The 16,205-nt window shown below is 39.8% G+C and overlaps 2 protein-coding genes across 12 annotated transcripts in view; both read left to right on the plus strand.

Moving 5' to 3' along the window:
- fhod1 (formin homology 2 domain containing 1) overlaps nt 1-12,804 on the plus strand; it is a 47,055-nt gene extending 34,251 nt beyond the window's left edge. For 7 of the 11 annotated variants that reach the window (XM_060859067.1, XM_060859071.1, XM_060859074.1 and 4 more), the window contains 13 exons: nt 709-831; nt 2,268-3,172; nt 3,376-3,531; nt 3,674-3,856; nt 4,204-4,323; nt 4,767-4,928; nt 5,562-5,752; nt 5,857-6,049; nt 6,759-6,924; nt 7,107-7,169; nt 7,396-7,440; nt 7,711-7,887; nt 11,628-12,804. In XM_060859067.1, the coding sequence (XP_060715050.1) occupies nt 709-831; nt 2,268-3,172; nt 3,376-3,531; nt 3,674-3,856; nt 4,204-4,323; nt 4,767-4,928; nt 5,562-5,752; nt 5,857-6,049; nt 6,759-6,924; nt 7,107-7,169; nt 7,396-7,440; nt 7,711-7,887; nt 11,628-11,689 (2,546 nt within the window). In that variant the 3' untranslated portion in view covers nt 11,690-12,804. The remainder of the gene's footprint in view (nt 1-708; nt 832-2,267; nt 3,173-3,375; nt 3,532-3,673; nt 3,857-4,203; nt 4,324-4,766; nt 4,929-5,561; nt 5,753-5,856; nt 6,050-6,758; nt 6,925-7,106; nt 7,170-7,395; nt 7,441-7,710; nt 7,888-11,627) is intronic. The other 4 variants (XM_060859072.1, XM_060859068.1, XM_060859073.1 and 1 more) reach the window with 4 other exon arrangements.
- Nucleotides 12,805-14,833: 2,029 nt separating this feature from the next.
- Nucleotides 14,834-16,205, plus strand: part of slc9a5 (solute carrier family 9 member A5) — a 31,517-nt gene continuing 30,145 nt past the window's right edge. Inside the window, exon 1 of the mRNA XM_060859188.1 lies at nt 14,834-15,199. Coding sequence (XP_060715171.1) covers nt 14,881-15,199 — 319 coding nt within the window. The 5' untranslated portion in view covers nt 14,834-14,880. The remainder of the gene's footprint in view (nt 15,200-16,205) is intronic.

Here is a 16,205-nt window from a genome sequence, read left to right on the forward strand (position 1 = left end):
CGTAAGGATGAAACTTTCACATTCGAGTTAATAAGGACCAACTGCTTGACCTTGAATAAATGTTGAACATGAGCAGTTGAGCAATACATCATTCTTGTCCTCTTGTTGGCTGAACAAACTGTCTGGTGTACTATAGTGTGCCATTTCTTTCTCAAACTCTGCCGTTGTCGGGGCTGAGCTTATTTCAGATCGGAGAGACGGGTCTGTGGAGTGCATTTGTATGGGGCCTATTTATTTATTTTTTATATTTGTAAGAAAAGACTCGAGTTTCCCATGGGAGGCACATTCAGCTCGACATCATTGATCGCCGCTTTATAAAGACATCCTTTCTGTTCTGGCCAAAGTCTGAATTAAAGAATTTGGGTGTCCAAACATCTTACAAATGCACATGCATGCAGACACAAACACACTCAGGGTGTGAAAGGTGTTTGGCTGCAGTAAGAGGCTGAAAGGACTAGAAAGGATGTTTTGAGATGGTGTGAATAAAATGATGCATGTTGGCCAGAACACTTGCTTCACTGAATTATGTAACTTTTTGTGTGTATTTGTGTGTGGTCATTATCTAGCTTTTGTGCACTAAATAAAAAAAAATCACATGCTAGATCTGTATTTTAATGGCCTACTTTATCAGATGCATTTTGTTTATTTACTGTGTGCTAAATGTGTTACGTGTGTGTGTCTGTGTGTGTGTGTGTGTGTGTGTGGTAGGGACGGATCAGAGGAAAGTTCATGAGCCCCAATCTCCAGGGGGAAACTCGAGCAATAGCCACGTCACCCAGAGCACCCTGGAGCAGCCGGTAGAACCACAAACAGCCCATCATTATGAACCAGGCAAGCTAGCTCTCTCTTTCTCTCGCTCTTGCTCGCGCTCTCTCTCTCTCTCTCTCTCTCTCTCTCTTTCTCACATTATCTCCTTATCTAATTTATTTCTCTATGCTATGCAAGTCTTCTCTAGAGCATTGCACATGAATGGAAACAGACTTAATACGGCAGTGTTCCAAGATTATCCCATGTATGGGGAAAAACTTACAAATATTCCAGCCACTGTATTAGGGAGAGTCTTTGAGTTTTCCACAGGACTGATGATGAGACCTTTGGCGCTATGATAACGATAATAATGCATTTCGATTACCTGAGACAGAAAACGACTTGCTTTATTTTTAAAACAATATTGTGTTTAATGAATTATGGACCTTTTCGTATCATCATGATGTCACATTGCTTTCACTAGGTGTGCACTGTTTCAGGAATTATGGGGATATTCAGATCCAGTATTAAATAGTAAATATCTGCTGATGCAGCTCTTGATATCGTATTAAAATATAAAATGTTATTCAAAGTATCAGTAAAGTGATCGCGCAGGATCTAGTCCGAGTTTTTTTTGTTTTTTATACGTGTTGAGCAACAATATCTGCCTTGCTCACTAATCTTTATATAGGAAGACAATAGTCATGTTTTCCTCAACTTTCTTTCCCCCCCCCCCCCCCCCCCCCAATCCTTTTTCTACTGGTTTTATTAGCAGAGCTTTATTAGCTTGTGTTAAGTATGTAGTTTGTTTTCAAGGACTGTGATAGAATTTTGACCCTGGCGTCTTAGATTGACTTTACAGTTGGGAAAAGTACTATCCACCCTTTCCTCTTCTGGTTGAGCTTTTGATCTTTCTTTAACTTACTTTAAGCCCAGCACAAACAAAGTAACCTCCAGGGTACAAACATTACCCGAGAGAGATGTAAACCATTTGAAGGTGGGGACAGAGATTGGGATCATTTTTCCGGTTTCCTTTCTGGCTTCGGCTGTTATACAGACAGCAGGAGAGGGGAATAAAGTTAGACTTCTCGTTGAGGTGTTAATATGGTAGCGTGTAGCAAAATAGAGCTTGTGTTGATGCTTTTGCTTTATTTTTTTATTTTTACCCGAGTGATGGGTTACGGAAATGACAAATCTATAGTATAATGAAAGAGGTGTCTCAGTATGTATACACCTGTACATACCAGAGGTGTTCGATTTAGATTTCTCTGGATTGACTAGTACATTCACAAATCTACTATTCTGTAATATGACCTATTAAATTAACAGCTTATTTATTACATGAAAAATTTCTTTAAAGAGGACCCGAATAGATCTTTTCATTTTAAAACCAGAGGGACTAATGGGCTGTAAAGCTTCTTACCAGGATCTAATTCTAAATCATTGCTGAGCTGAGAAATTTTAGATAAGATTTCATACAGTAAGTCTCATCTGATGTCCCTCTTCTCACCTTCTGCCAGCAGGGGGAAGTGTGCATCAGCAAAGCACTCTTTCTGATGACAGGAAGATCATGCTGGACATGCTTTACTCAAAGTCTTCCACCCCCAGCAGTTCTGGGCCACTGAAGAGCCCCAATGGGGAGCACAGCAATCTGGAAAATCTTGGTATCTCCAGTCTTGCCGGTCGTCTCTCCAGTCTGCGATCTCGCCCCTCCCAGCCTGTTGAGGATATCTCCAGGCGGGCAGAGCTGGAGGGGCTTGAGGGTAGTGTCCATGCTGCTCGCACCAAGCAGGAGGAGCAGACGAAACGGTTGCGCCCACAGTACAGCATCGATGCAGAGACCCACTCTCGGACTCTTGAGAAGACGATGATGACTCCACTTGCCAGGAACAGCAAGGATGCATGGGAACATTTGCAACCCAGCTCCAAAGAACTGCGCATTAAAGACTTGGACTTTTCTGACCTTTTGGAAGAGGAGGATATTGATGTACTGGACTTTGATATTTTTGACACAAGTATGACCAATGGTGTTCCTCCACCACCTCCTCCACCTCCAGGACTAGGATCTCTCCCTCCTCCACCACCTCCTCCACCTCCAGGACTAGGATTTCTCCCTCCTCCACCTCCACCACCTCCTCCACCCCCTGGGATTGGAGGACCAGCCCCCCCTCCACCGCCACCACCTCCTCCAGGTCCTGGAATGCTGAGTGGACCCCCTTCTCCATCTCAAGTTGTAGATCCGGAGTTTGTCAAGAAACGGAAGACGGTCAAGCTGTTCTGGAAGGAACTCAAGCAGTCAGAGAGCCCCAGGAAATGCAAGTTTGGTCGGGGAACTGTCTGGGCATCACTGGATAAGGTCACGATAGATACCAATAAGCTGGAACATTTGTTTGAGTCAAAGGCAAAGGAACTTCCTGTGGCTAAGGTAACAGACTTGTGGGAATTTAATGGAATTATACAAAACAAAACCCATTTTTAATTTTGAGTTTTGTAGATGTGGTGCTTTTTAATTTTTTTTGGGTCCATACTGGTTCCATAACCAATGTATGTAATTGAAAAAAAGGATACTTTACTAGCCCTTATGGTTCAGGGACATGTTTCACATCTTGAACACTCTTGGTTTTGCAGAAGGGTCCTGAAGTAAAGAAGCCTGCAATTCTTGTTCTCGATCCAAAGAGAAGCAACGCCATCAACATCGGCATGACCGTTTTACCTGCTGTGCATGTCATCAAATCTGCAATACTCAGTTTTGATGAATTTGCCATCAACAAAGAGGGTATTGAGGTACTGCACTACTAATTCAATCCACAAGATGGCAGCCGTTCTGCACTTTTTCTTTAGATTATAATTGCTACAGCAGCTTAATCAGTCTGTCTGTATTCTTGGTCTCATTGTTTGTTTTCTATTCCCCCACACACCTTTTTAGAAAATCCTGACTATGATACCTACAGAGGAGGAGAAACAGAGGATCCAGGAGGCTCAGCTGGCCAATCCTGACGTGCCTCTGGGTACAGCAGAGCAGTTTCTGCTCACTCTGTCCTCCATTAGTGGCCTCACAGCACGTCTGCAGCTCTGGGCTTTTAAGCTCAACTACGAGAGCTTGGAGAAGGTTTGTTTTTCCACTTAGTTTCTATATTTTTTTAAACAGTTTAGATATTACATATATAGTATATACTCAATATTACATGCATATTACATAATAGTACATATTCCTTCACTCAGAAATTATTATTTTTTTTCTTCCACCCACAAATCATTAACTTTTTTTCTTTGTTTATTAATTCTTTCGTTATTATGGATCAACAGTTAAGCATGAAAAATGTTGGGACATCAGTAAGTTCCTAATAGGACTGAAGACAGGCTTATGCTATTGAGACTGAATTTTATACTTGGTGTAATACTCTTTTTAATTATTCAAATCTTAAACCCTGATCCCACGTCTGGTCTGTTCTATAGGAGATAGCTGAGCCTCTTTTTGACTTGAAGCACGGTATGGAGCAACTTGCCAAGAACCAGACCTTCAAGCGTATCCTAGCAACACTGTTGGCTATTGGCAATTTTCTCAACAGCTCCAGCGTAAGTGGAGTGTCTCATTTGCTTTGATGCTGCTAACAAGCCATGTGAGAAATCTGATGCATGCGTCAAGGCCAGGTGTGCAGAACCAAAACCCCAGAGACTGTAGTGTTATCCACGTGACCAGTCACAGCTCTCTTTGCTGTAATCGTCTTTCCTTTCAAAGCTTCCTCTGCATCGCAGGCCAGGTTCAGGTGTACAATAGCTAAATTTTAGATGGATGTAGTTACAGACGCTATATGTAGGCTAGTAGTCGATGGTCTAAATGAAGGACCTTGTGATATTCAAGTTGACATCTGATTAATGCGTTTAAGAGCTGAAAGTCTGAGTTCTTGTGCAGCTGGTGTCTAATTATTAGTGGCAATAATTCGAGTTGACCGTGTATCATAATTTATGTGACCTTTCACTATCCTATCATACATATTTTTCCTCTATCTCCTCTCCAGGTGAAAGGATTTGAGCTGAGTTATCTAGAGAAAGTGACCGAGGTGAAGGATACTGTACATCGACAGTCCTTGCTGCATCACTGCTGTAACTTTGTGGTTGAGAAATTCCCAGACACATCAGACGTCTATTCGGAAATCTCTGCCATCACCCGATCTGCCAAAGTAGGTCTTGTAGTGGCAACCAAATTTTTCAGCAAGAAGCCTATATATAATGTATTAAAACATTAGTTTGTCTAATATTTATTGGATATCTGGAATCTGTCCAGTGTTGTGAAGCAAATATCTTCAATAGTTTAAAACCTTTGGGGGGGAAATAAAAAAAAAAAAAAGAAGCAAAATTCACCCACTCTCACTCACTCATCTTCTACCGTTTATCCGAATTACCTCGGGTCACGGGGAGCCTGTGCCTATCTCAGGCGTCATCGGGCATCAAGGCAGGATACACCCTGGACGGAGTGCCAACCCATCGCAGGGCACACACACATTCTCATTCACTCATGCAATCGCACACTATGGACAATTTTCCAGAGATGCCAATCAACCTACCATGCATGTCTTTGGACCGGGGGAGGAAACCGGAGTACCCGGAGGAAACCCCCGAGGCTCGGGGAGAACATGCAAACTCCACACACACAAGGTGGAGGCGGGAATCGAACCCCCAACCCTGGAGGTGTGAGGCAAACGTGCTAACCACTAAGCCACCGTGTCCCCCAGCAAAATTCATATACGGAAAAATCTGTCATGAGTCATGCCTGTGTTCATGATTTTTAATTTCTGACACTTATTTTCTTCTAGGTGGACTTTGAGCAGCTGTCAGACAATTTGGTTCAGCTGGAGAGGAAGTGTAAGATGTCCTGGGACAATCTGAAGATAATGGCCAAGCACGAGACCAAATCCCAGCAAAAGAGCAAAATGACCGAGTTTCTCAAAGACTGTACAGAGAGGATCATCATTCTCAAAGTGGTTCACAGACGCATCATCAACAGGTGACAGGACACACACTTCCTCACTACACTGAATGTGTCCTCCATTTACCGTCACATTTGATTCCACGTCTTTCACTCATTCACTCGCTCTCACTTTCTCATAGGTTCCACTCATTCCTCTTGTACCTGGGACAGCCTTCCTACACAGTCCGGGACATCAAGATAACTCAATTCTGTAAGATCATTAGTGAGTTTGCTCTGGAGTACCGCACCACAAGAGAGAGAGTCCTCACCCACAAACGCAAGCGTGCAGCCCACCGTGAGCGCACCAAGACACGTGGCATGCTCATCACTGAGGTTAGAATTGCTCTTGAATCACCATCCAGTTACTATTTTGCATTCAGTACAGGACGTAGGTTTCAACATTGACCACGGAGGCTTAGTGGAAGACATGGGTCTGGGTAGACCTAGGCCCACAAACTTTGCGCTATGTTCTAATTATTTTGTAGTTTGTCTGTATATGTTTAAAAGCTGCATGCATTTTTAAACATGGGGAAAAAATTTTTTAGCTACATGGCTGAGTCTAGATAGAGAACATGATTGATCTCAGAAAATTCGAACATTGGGTTAGCATTAGCAACATGGCTAGATTCACCTGAGCTCTATTCTCACTCACTCTCACTCATTTTCTACCGCTTATCCAAACTACCTCGGGCATCTCAGGCGTCATCGGGCATCAAGGAGGGATACACCCTGGACGGAGTGCCAACCCATCGCAGGGCACACACACACTTATTCACTCACGCAATCACACACTACGGACAATTTTCCAGAGATTCTGTTAAATCTAATTAGAAATGAAAATAACTGTGTGCGCGCGTGCAGATATCTGTGGTTTTACTAGGCCTAGTTTTTAGACCAAGAACATTTGGAAATGGAGCTTCTGGTGATGCTCTTTACCATTAGACTCAGTTTAATATAATTATGCATGCATATTATTACATAATGATTCAAATATAATTATTACAGAATTACAAACCGATTCATGGTGCTCATGCTCTCTCAGACAGAGAAATTCTCTGGAGCCGTCCCATCCATTACCCAAGAGAGTCCTTCTCCAGTCTCCATGGCGACAGAAGCCGAGCCAGCCCAAGAGGAGCACGAGAACATGAAGAACCTTCTTATCGCCAACGACGACCGTTGCAAACTGCGGAGATCTCGCGCTGTACGAAGTAAGAACATCTCGTCATCCTTTTAGTTCATTGGGTATAATACGATTCGAACTAGACGACCTTTATAACAGTGAGGATGATGAGCAGATTTGATTTTATGTAAAAAGTCAGTAAAGTACAAATATAATTCTTATTGGTCTCAGAGGGTTTGGGTCTTAACTGAAGCATGTTTATTCTAACAGAGCTGGTGACTGCTGGCTCTGATATTCCTCCCATTTCACTGAATCAGGACTCTAATGATGAAGGTAGAGGACATGGTGCATGCTGCTGGTGTGAACTCATAAGACATTCTTTGTATATATCAAAGACTGTTCAAATAAGAAGTTTTGTTCAACACAAAAGAGACATATTGGAAATGAAACGTTTGTCACTTACACTTACGTTTGTGTAAATGACACTGTTGCTCCACACGCTAAACAAAACCGCCATGTTGGCTTAATCGTGTTAAAACTGGACCATTTGGTCTTCCAGGTGAACCTGAACAGACCTTGGAAATGCAGGAATTATGTGATGAAGGTATAATGCTAGTTGCATGAAGAATAATAACACGTGTGAAATGACAACACATTTCTAAGAGGTTGTTATTAATTTGAATATTTCTTGCAGTGTTAATCTCTAATGTTTGGTGAACTAACCATGACGTCGCTCTTCTAACAGCTGAATATGAAGAATCATTTGCCGAAGTGTTGTTTGTATTATTATGTTTGATGGAATGAATTTGGCGTTATGATTCGTCCTGGACGTGTTTTCACTGATTCTCTCTTTTTTTAAAACGGTACTTTACAGGTTTAGGAGGTGGTGTTCCATCTCCGACGTCTACAGGTAAAGAAGACGGCGCAAGTTCACAGGATGATGCAACAGATGAGATCATGGACCGTCTTGTTAAGTCTGTTACGCAGAATCCTACAGAGAGGCAGTCTAGTCCTAAAACAAGGAAACGATCACGGCTGAACAGGAAATCACGTGAGTAACGTGCACGCACATACACGTGAAGGGAATATGAAGCTTTTATATTGTGGGGAAAATATGAGACTAGCAAGATTATCAAGATGCCACTTTGTCCTCTGTCCTTCTCATCACTGGGGCCCCAAAAAGTGTAACCTGATTGGTCTGGAAACTAAAAAACACTCATGTGCATTTCTACAAAGCAAAATGTAAAGAGCTGGTGGATGAGAGAAAAAAACAATCCACAATTGCAATAGGTTACTGTTCTTGTACTCACACGCTACACAGCACAAGGAGATCCTTCTTTTTCTTCTTGTGCTGCTTCTTCTTTTTCTTCTTGCGCTTCTTCTTTTTCTTCTTGCGCTTCTTCTTCTTTTTCTTCTTGCGCTTCTTCTTCTTCTTCTTCTTCTTCTTCTTCTTCTTGTTGCACTTCTTCCTCTTCTTCTTCTTCTTCTTCTTGTTGCACTTCTTCCTCTTCTTCTTCTTCTTCTTCTTGTTGCACTTCTTCCTCTTCTTCTTCTTCTTCTTCTTCTTGTTGCACTTCTTCCTCTTCTTCTTCTTCTTCTTCTTCTTCTTGTTGCACTTCTTCTTCTTCTTGTTGTTGCACTTCTTCTTGCAGTTCTTCTTCTTCTTGCGCTTCTTCTTGCGCTTCTTCTTCTTCTTGCGCTTCTTCTTGCACTTCTTCTTGCGCTTCTTCTTGCACTTCTTCTTGCACTTCTTCTTGCACTTCTTCTTGCGCTTCTTCTTGCGCTTCTTCTTTCTTCTTCTTCTTCTTCTTCTTCTTGTTGCACTTCTTCTTCTTCTTGTTGTTGCACTTCTTCTTGCAGTTCTTCTTCTTCTTGCGCTTCTTCTTGCGCTTCTTCTTCTTCTTGCGCTTCTTCTTGCACTTCTTCTTGCGCTTCTTCTTGCACTTCTTCTTGCACTTCTTCTTGCACTTCTTCTTGCGCTTCTTCTTGCGCTTCTTCTTGCACTTCTTCTTGCACTTCTTCTTGCGCTTCTTCTTCTTCTTGCACTTCTTCTTGCACTTCTTCTTGCACTTCTTCTTGCACTTCTTCTTGCACTTCTTCTTCTTCTTCCCCATTACAGCCCAATTCAATATTTAATGTAACTAGCTATTGCTTTTAATTTAAGATCAGATAACTAGCATTTGTAAGGAATGAGCTTAATGGAAAGCGTGTGCAATTTTTATAAACAAGTGCTAAATATTTTCCACTGACAATCATGTCCCTGATTGCTTAATACACGGTAGATAACTATTGCTATTAGAATAGTTACTGTACTATTTTCCAAAAAAAGGTATTGATGCTTTCAGAACAGTTACTTTTACAATGTTTTCTACACATTGTTAAACATTTTTTTAATTTAGCATTTTATTCCCACAGACTAATAATTTAATAAAACTTGCACTAGCCAAAGTAATAACAGGTCCAGAACCGGGCTTATGACCTCAGGACCATTAGGGTAAAAGCTACAGAGTTTGCCTCATGCAATTTTTACACCCTCAGTGATCAAGTGCACTGGTGACACTTTAAAGACCAAGGGATTTATTTTCTTCTTGGCGGCTCTTTTAAAACGGGCCAATTGGCTTCAGGTGAATGTTGTACTTCGATTTATTTTTTTTCTTAGTGATTACTCTGTGTACCCATCAGTTGTAATATGACTAGTTCCTGGTCCTTTTTGTTTTAAAGAATACTTTCTGTAAGGCTTTCTGTGTTGTGTCCTGGTTCAGGCACATTTTTCCTCTTCAGCCCTTTTGTGTGTTGGTTAATCTCATAATGACAAAGAAGTAGGCTGGAACAGTAATAAAAGAGAAATATTTGGGTCAGGAGAGAGAAAAAGCACACTAATGTTTGAAATATAAACACTGAACCTGCTGTGATTCATTCAGATTTGGGTCTTTTTCACTTTAGAAAGATAAATAAGGTTTATAATGAATACTGACCATTTTAAATGATAACTAGGATAAAATTTATCTACACATTTAGAGTACGCAGTTTTCATTCTTCCACTGCTCTGTATGCTTCCTGGCATGTAGGGCAGCAACAAAGGACTTCTGTTTCTTTCCATTTCCATTACTTTCTGTTCTGGACCAGTTTTAGTATATGGCACTATGTATGTCTGAAGGCTTTTGATTTCTTCCTTTACTATTTGACACAAGCTGCTTTTATTCCTTCCTTTAGTAGATTTTTTTTTTTATAATGCTGAACAATGCTTGGAGGTCATTCTAGGATGGTATCAGCACCAAGCTGTGACTGTGCCAGACCTGTGTTCTCTCCATATTGTTCTATGGCTCAGAACAAGGGAGAATGAAAGAAAGTGACCTTGACCCAAGAGGTCAACCTTTCACACTGGGCACCTCAGAAGACTCTTGGGAATCTTCTCAACACCATAAACCAAATTTCAAATACATATTTTTTTTTTGTTCACAATTATTGGACCATTTTATTGGTCACAAAAAGTAAGATAAAAAAAAAATAATAATTAAAAAGAATTGGGTCAAAAGGGGATTTAAATAAAAAAAATTCAAATGGAATAAGATTTAAAAATGAGAAAATAAGTTGAAGTGGAAATAAATTTGAGAAGTAGCAAATGAAAGAAAGAGGCTGTACGGTAGAAAAATAAATGAATAAAAAAATGCAGCATATGGAATGATGCAGGTACTGAGCATGTATCTGATGAAGGAGTCTGTGCTGTGTTAGTAACTGCAACCAGATAATGCAGGTAATGCAGTTAGGACAGCACGGTCATTTTCAGTCATGTGAAAAAATTAGGGCATCCCATGAAATCCTTTTTTTTTTTTAATAAATAGTTTCATAGGTAGTTTCAAAGGTTTTTTTTTTTTTAATCTGTAAAATTTTATTTAAAAAAAGGTTGAATTTCTTGTGAGGAAAAAATACTTATGAATCTGGTAAGGTATATAAAAAGATCCCAAAAGAATTTGTGATCAGCCATTCCACTGTCCAGACAATCATTTACAAGTGCAGCACATTAATCAACTACCAACATAGGCAGGTCTGGCCGTCCAAGCAAATTTACCCCAAGAGCAGACTGCAAGATGCTTAAAGAAGTCTCCAAAAACCTTAAAACTATCATCACTGGACCTACAGCAAGCTCTTGCTACAGTTGATGTCAAAGTGCATGAATCTACAATCTGAAAGAGACTGAACAACTTTTTGTTTGTTTGTTTAAAGCAAGATCAGAAAATGGCATTTTGACATTTCTTAATAAAGAACTTGGTGTTCATGATGAATTTTTTCACATGAATTTGTATGAGGACATTATAAGAAGCCCATGGAGGTGCTTCAAGGCCCATAGCGATCATCTGAGGAAAAGAGGACGATATCCGCAAACAGGAAATATATGCAGAAACGTAGATGGTGTGGTAATGTACATATGACAAATAACAGGAGAGCTGAGTTTAACACACTGCACAATGGCGCAAAAACGTTTTCTCATTCAGGATTTTTTTTGTTAGAATTTCTAGAATTATTAATTAGATGGAAGTTTAACATATTAAAACAAGCACATTTGTACAATATAAACCTGTGACTCGCATTGCTACAACATTATCAACACTACCATTATGGCTGGAAAAAATCAATTAAATTAATGCCTTCTCTTCTGACCAATCAGATTGGCAGAATTGGTCTGCACTGAAGTGTATGCAGTTATGTGAAATATTTTTGGTTATAATTTGTTGCTTTGTAGCTCTAAAGAGATGTTTCTCCAAGTTAATGCCGAATTGTATGCTGTTACAGTGCGGAGGACGTTGAAAAGCGGTCTGAACCTGGAGGTGGTGCAGGCGCTGAGTCTCAGATGAGCGAACCTGAAATATTAAAGGACTAAACAAGAATTGGCTGCTGAGAGCTACAAGATCTGAGAAATGAGAAGCTGAGTAGGTGGAGACTTTTTTTCCTCTCAGACGACTGATGCGGTTGCACTTCATCTTCCTGTAATGGAATAATGAAGAAACTCTAAAGACTCTTCACAGAAAAGCACAAATTCATTACTCATCACTTGACCTTTGAGGGTTTTTTTGGTGCCTAAAGTATTAAACTACAAGACATGTTTATTAATATAATTTATATACAACCCAACAATGATGCACATTTTAGCAGAATATTTTGTACAGGTTCAGAATTTTTTTTTTTCTAGTATATGTAGCACATTAAAGGACGAGTAAACTTGGGTGGACAGAGTCTGACTGTATAGACTGTATAGCGTTAGATAGAAGCTAAGGTTTTTTTTTTATTTTTTATTTTTTTATTAAAGTTGCTGTTTTACACTGAAGTAAGTTCTCAAGATATGATTTCCATTATAAATAGCTGTTCCAGACCGTTTAAAATGGTAAATTCTTTATAGCTAAGCTTTTTAATCTTCACTCAAAAAGAGTTCTTAATCGGATTAAAAGTAGGTCATTGGTTCTTTTTGCTTTTTGTTTTTTATCACAACACTTAATAATTTTGTGGATGCTTTGCATTTTGGCTGTGGTGGTTGGAAATCCACTGGAATCCACATTGCACATGTTTGAAGTCACTATTGCACCTAAACAAGTCGTGCTTTTTACCCCCTTAAAGTTCCACTGTGACACCTGTTTCAGTTCAGCAAAATGCTGTGTTTTTGGTCACTGCTACTTTTGCACAGGAGGTCGTATGAGGAGTATTCAGCTAGCTCATTGTCCCTCACCATCACTATCGTTATGCTGCATGACATTTTAGAATTATCTGACCCTTGCTTCATTCTGAATGTATTACTATAGGTGTGCACCACTGTTAAGAGATCCAGGCCTTACTCTTGACCACTTCAAGCACATGCATGCAAACTCCCTTACTGTAGACGCAGTTATTTTTTGTTTTTAACCCTTTGATATGTGTGTGTAGATGTATGAACCTGAACAATGACATTGAATGCAGAAAATAAAATATCTTAACAGACCATTTGTCAAGTTGTCATTTCTTGAAGGTCATTTAGTGTCAAATCCCAGTGTTTGCCTGCCTGACCTTTAGAACCAAATTAGGAACATGGAGAAATTGAATTCAAACGAAGAAAAGGTTTCCATTTCCTTTCTGAATGTGAAACAGAAATCTTGCAAGCTAAGACAGTTTTGTGTCAATAATGAGAAGAAACCTGAAGAAATAAAGAGACTTGTGCTTGAAAGAAGTAAAAGTCGCACTTCCTGACTTTTTTTTTTATAAACCATCAGGGTTCTCCACCATCTCCAGCTTTATATCTCACTAAGATCTCGTTCTCACCTTTTTTAAACACCTTACACCTTGTTCTACATTGCCAGTGTTTCCTCGTTTGTCCACAAGGGGTCGCAATTCAACCACAATATATTAAGAGTGAAAAGGGAGTCTTGTCCTGTCTAGACAGTATTTTTCAGATATTAGGTATACTGTCTGAAAGTCTGGAATAATATTTTTTGTTTATGCTATTTTGGAAATGTCAATTAGACATAATGAGACATTGACACTGAGTAAACGTTAAACACAATCACATCTCAAAACACAATGTTTACTAGTTGCTATACAAGTGTTTGGTCTCTACCATGGTACTCAATATGTGAACATTGTACTATGAGGTTTGGCATGCACGCTATGATACACTATGAGGTTTAACATGCACACTGATACACTATGATACACTATGAGGTTTAACATGCACACTATGATACACTATGAGGTTGGACATGCACACTATGATACACTATGAGGTTTAACATGCACACTATGATACACTATGAGGTTTAACATGCACACTATGATACACTATGATGTTTGGCATGCATATTATGACACTGAGGTTTAACATGCACACCTAAACACTATGAGGTTTGGCATGCACACTATGATACACTATGAGGTTGGACATGCACACTATGATACACTATGATGTTTGGCATGCATACTATGACACACTATGAGGTTTAACATGCACACTATGATGCACTATAAGGTTTGGCATACACTATGATACACTATGAGGTTTTGCAAGCACACCTAAACACTATGAGGTTTAACATGCACTATATGATACACTATGATACACTATGAGGTTTAACATGCACACTATGATGCACTGTGAGGTTTGGAATGCACACTATTATACTCTATGAGGTTTAACATGCACACTATGATACACTATGAGGTTTGGCATACACTGTGATACACTACTGTATGAGGTTTGGGATGCACACTATGATGCACTATGATACACTATGAGGTTTGGCATGCACACTGATACACTATGAGGTTTGGCATGCACACTATGATACACTATGAGGTTTGGCATGCACACTATGATACACTATGAGGTTTGGCATGCACACTATGATACACTATGAGGTTTGGCATGCACACTATGATACACCATAAGGTTTGGCATGCACACTATGATACACTATGAGGTTTGGCATGCACACTATGATACACCATAAGGTTTGGCATGCACACTGATACACTATGAGGTTTGGCATGCACACTATGATACACTATGAGGTTTGGCATGCACACTATGATACACTATGAGGTTTGGCATGCACACTATGATACACCATAAGGTTTGGCATGCACACTATGATACACTGACTTTTGGCATGCACACTATGATATACTATGATACACTATGAGGTTTAACATGCACACTACGATACACTATGAGGTTTGGCATGCACACTATGATATACTATGATACACTATGAGGTTTAACATGCACACTATGATACACTATGACTTTTGGCATGCACACTATGATATACTATGATACACTATGAGGTTTAACATGCACACTACGATACACTATGAGGTTTGGCATGCACACTCTAGCAACTAATTAGTACTCTAGTATAGGCTTCCTAAGGTAGACCTGTGCTCTGTTGCGCATGCGCCAGTTGTACGTACCTTCGCGAGTTACCGGCGGTCATCGAGGTGTTGATGTTGTAAACCGGTACAGGGGAGGTATAAAAGCACGATGGAGACGCCTGAACGATGAGAGCAGACACGTAAACGGAAGATGCTCTCCTTGACTGTGGTGTTGCTCCTCAGTGCTGCTGCTGGTGATGCGGCGACTGGCCGTTACACAGATGGAGCAGCTCCATCCTCGACTCCGGCTCTCACTACTACCGCGTACCGCTCCGGTACTGAGGAGTCCGCCGGCCGTCCCGGGCTCGCTTTGGCCCGCTCGGCAGAGCAACCGGCCCCTACTACGGTCCACAAAGAAGCGTCTCACCACCACGGAGGTGGCTATAGGATAGTACAGTGGGAATGGAGCTACGTACAGACACCGTACATCATTGCCATTTGGCTCTTGTTGGCCAGCGTCGCCAAAATATGTGAGTAAAAATGGAGCGTTGGATCATTCAAAGGTAAAAGTTGAGTGTGTTAAGTGTGTTATCCTTGCGGCGCGTCTTTATGCTTTATGAGCCAACCATAAGGTTACTGCGATCATGTGGATACATCAAGGAGTCTGAAAAGTTTCGTGTGATGATAATGTTTGGGAATAAAAAATGCGTAAAATTACGCATGTTAAAATTACACGGTTTCCTCTTTACCTAAGGTGAGGACGAGAGAGAACACAGTTTAATCTGGTACTCTTATATACTTTATACACACATACATACACACATACACACATACATACATACATACACTCATATATACACCTACATACATACATACATATATACATACATACATACACATATATATACACACATACATACATACATACATACACTCATATATACACCTACATACATACATACATACATACATACATACATACATACACACATATATACACACATACATACATTCATACATACACTCATATATATACACCTACATACATACATACATACACACATATATACACGCACATACATACATACATACATACATACATACATACACTCATATATATACACATACATACATACATACATACATTCATACATACACACATATATACACAAATACACACATACACACACACATATATACATACATACATACACTCATATATATATATATACACATACATACACACACATACATACATACATACATACATACACTCATATATACACATACATACATATATACATACATATATACACACATACATACATACATACATACACACACTCATATATACTGTATACACATACACACATACATACACACATATACACACATATATACATACATACACTCATATATATACACATACACACATACATACACACATACATACACACATACATAGCCTGGTCTTTAAATAATGAATCAGGTGTGTCTGAGCATATATTTCACCAAGCTGTATGATTGGCCACTTTA

This window comes from Tachysurus vachellii, chromosome 23, assembly GCF_030014155.1.
Source record: "Tachysurus vachellii isolate PV-2020 chromosome 23, HZAU_Pvac_v1, whole genome shotgun sequence".
Classification (NCBI taxonomy): Eukaryota; Metazoa; Chordata; class Actinopteri; order Siluriformes; family Bagridae; genus Tachysurus; species Tachysurus vachellii.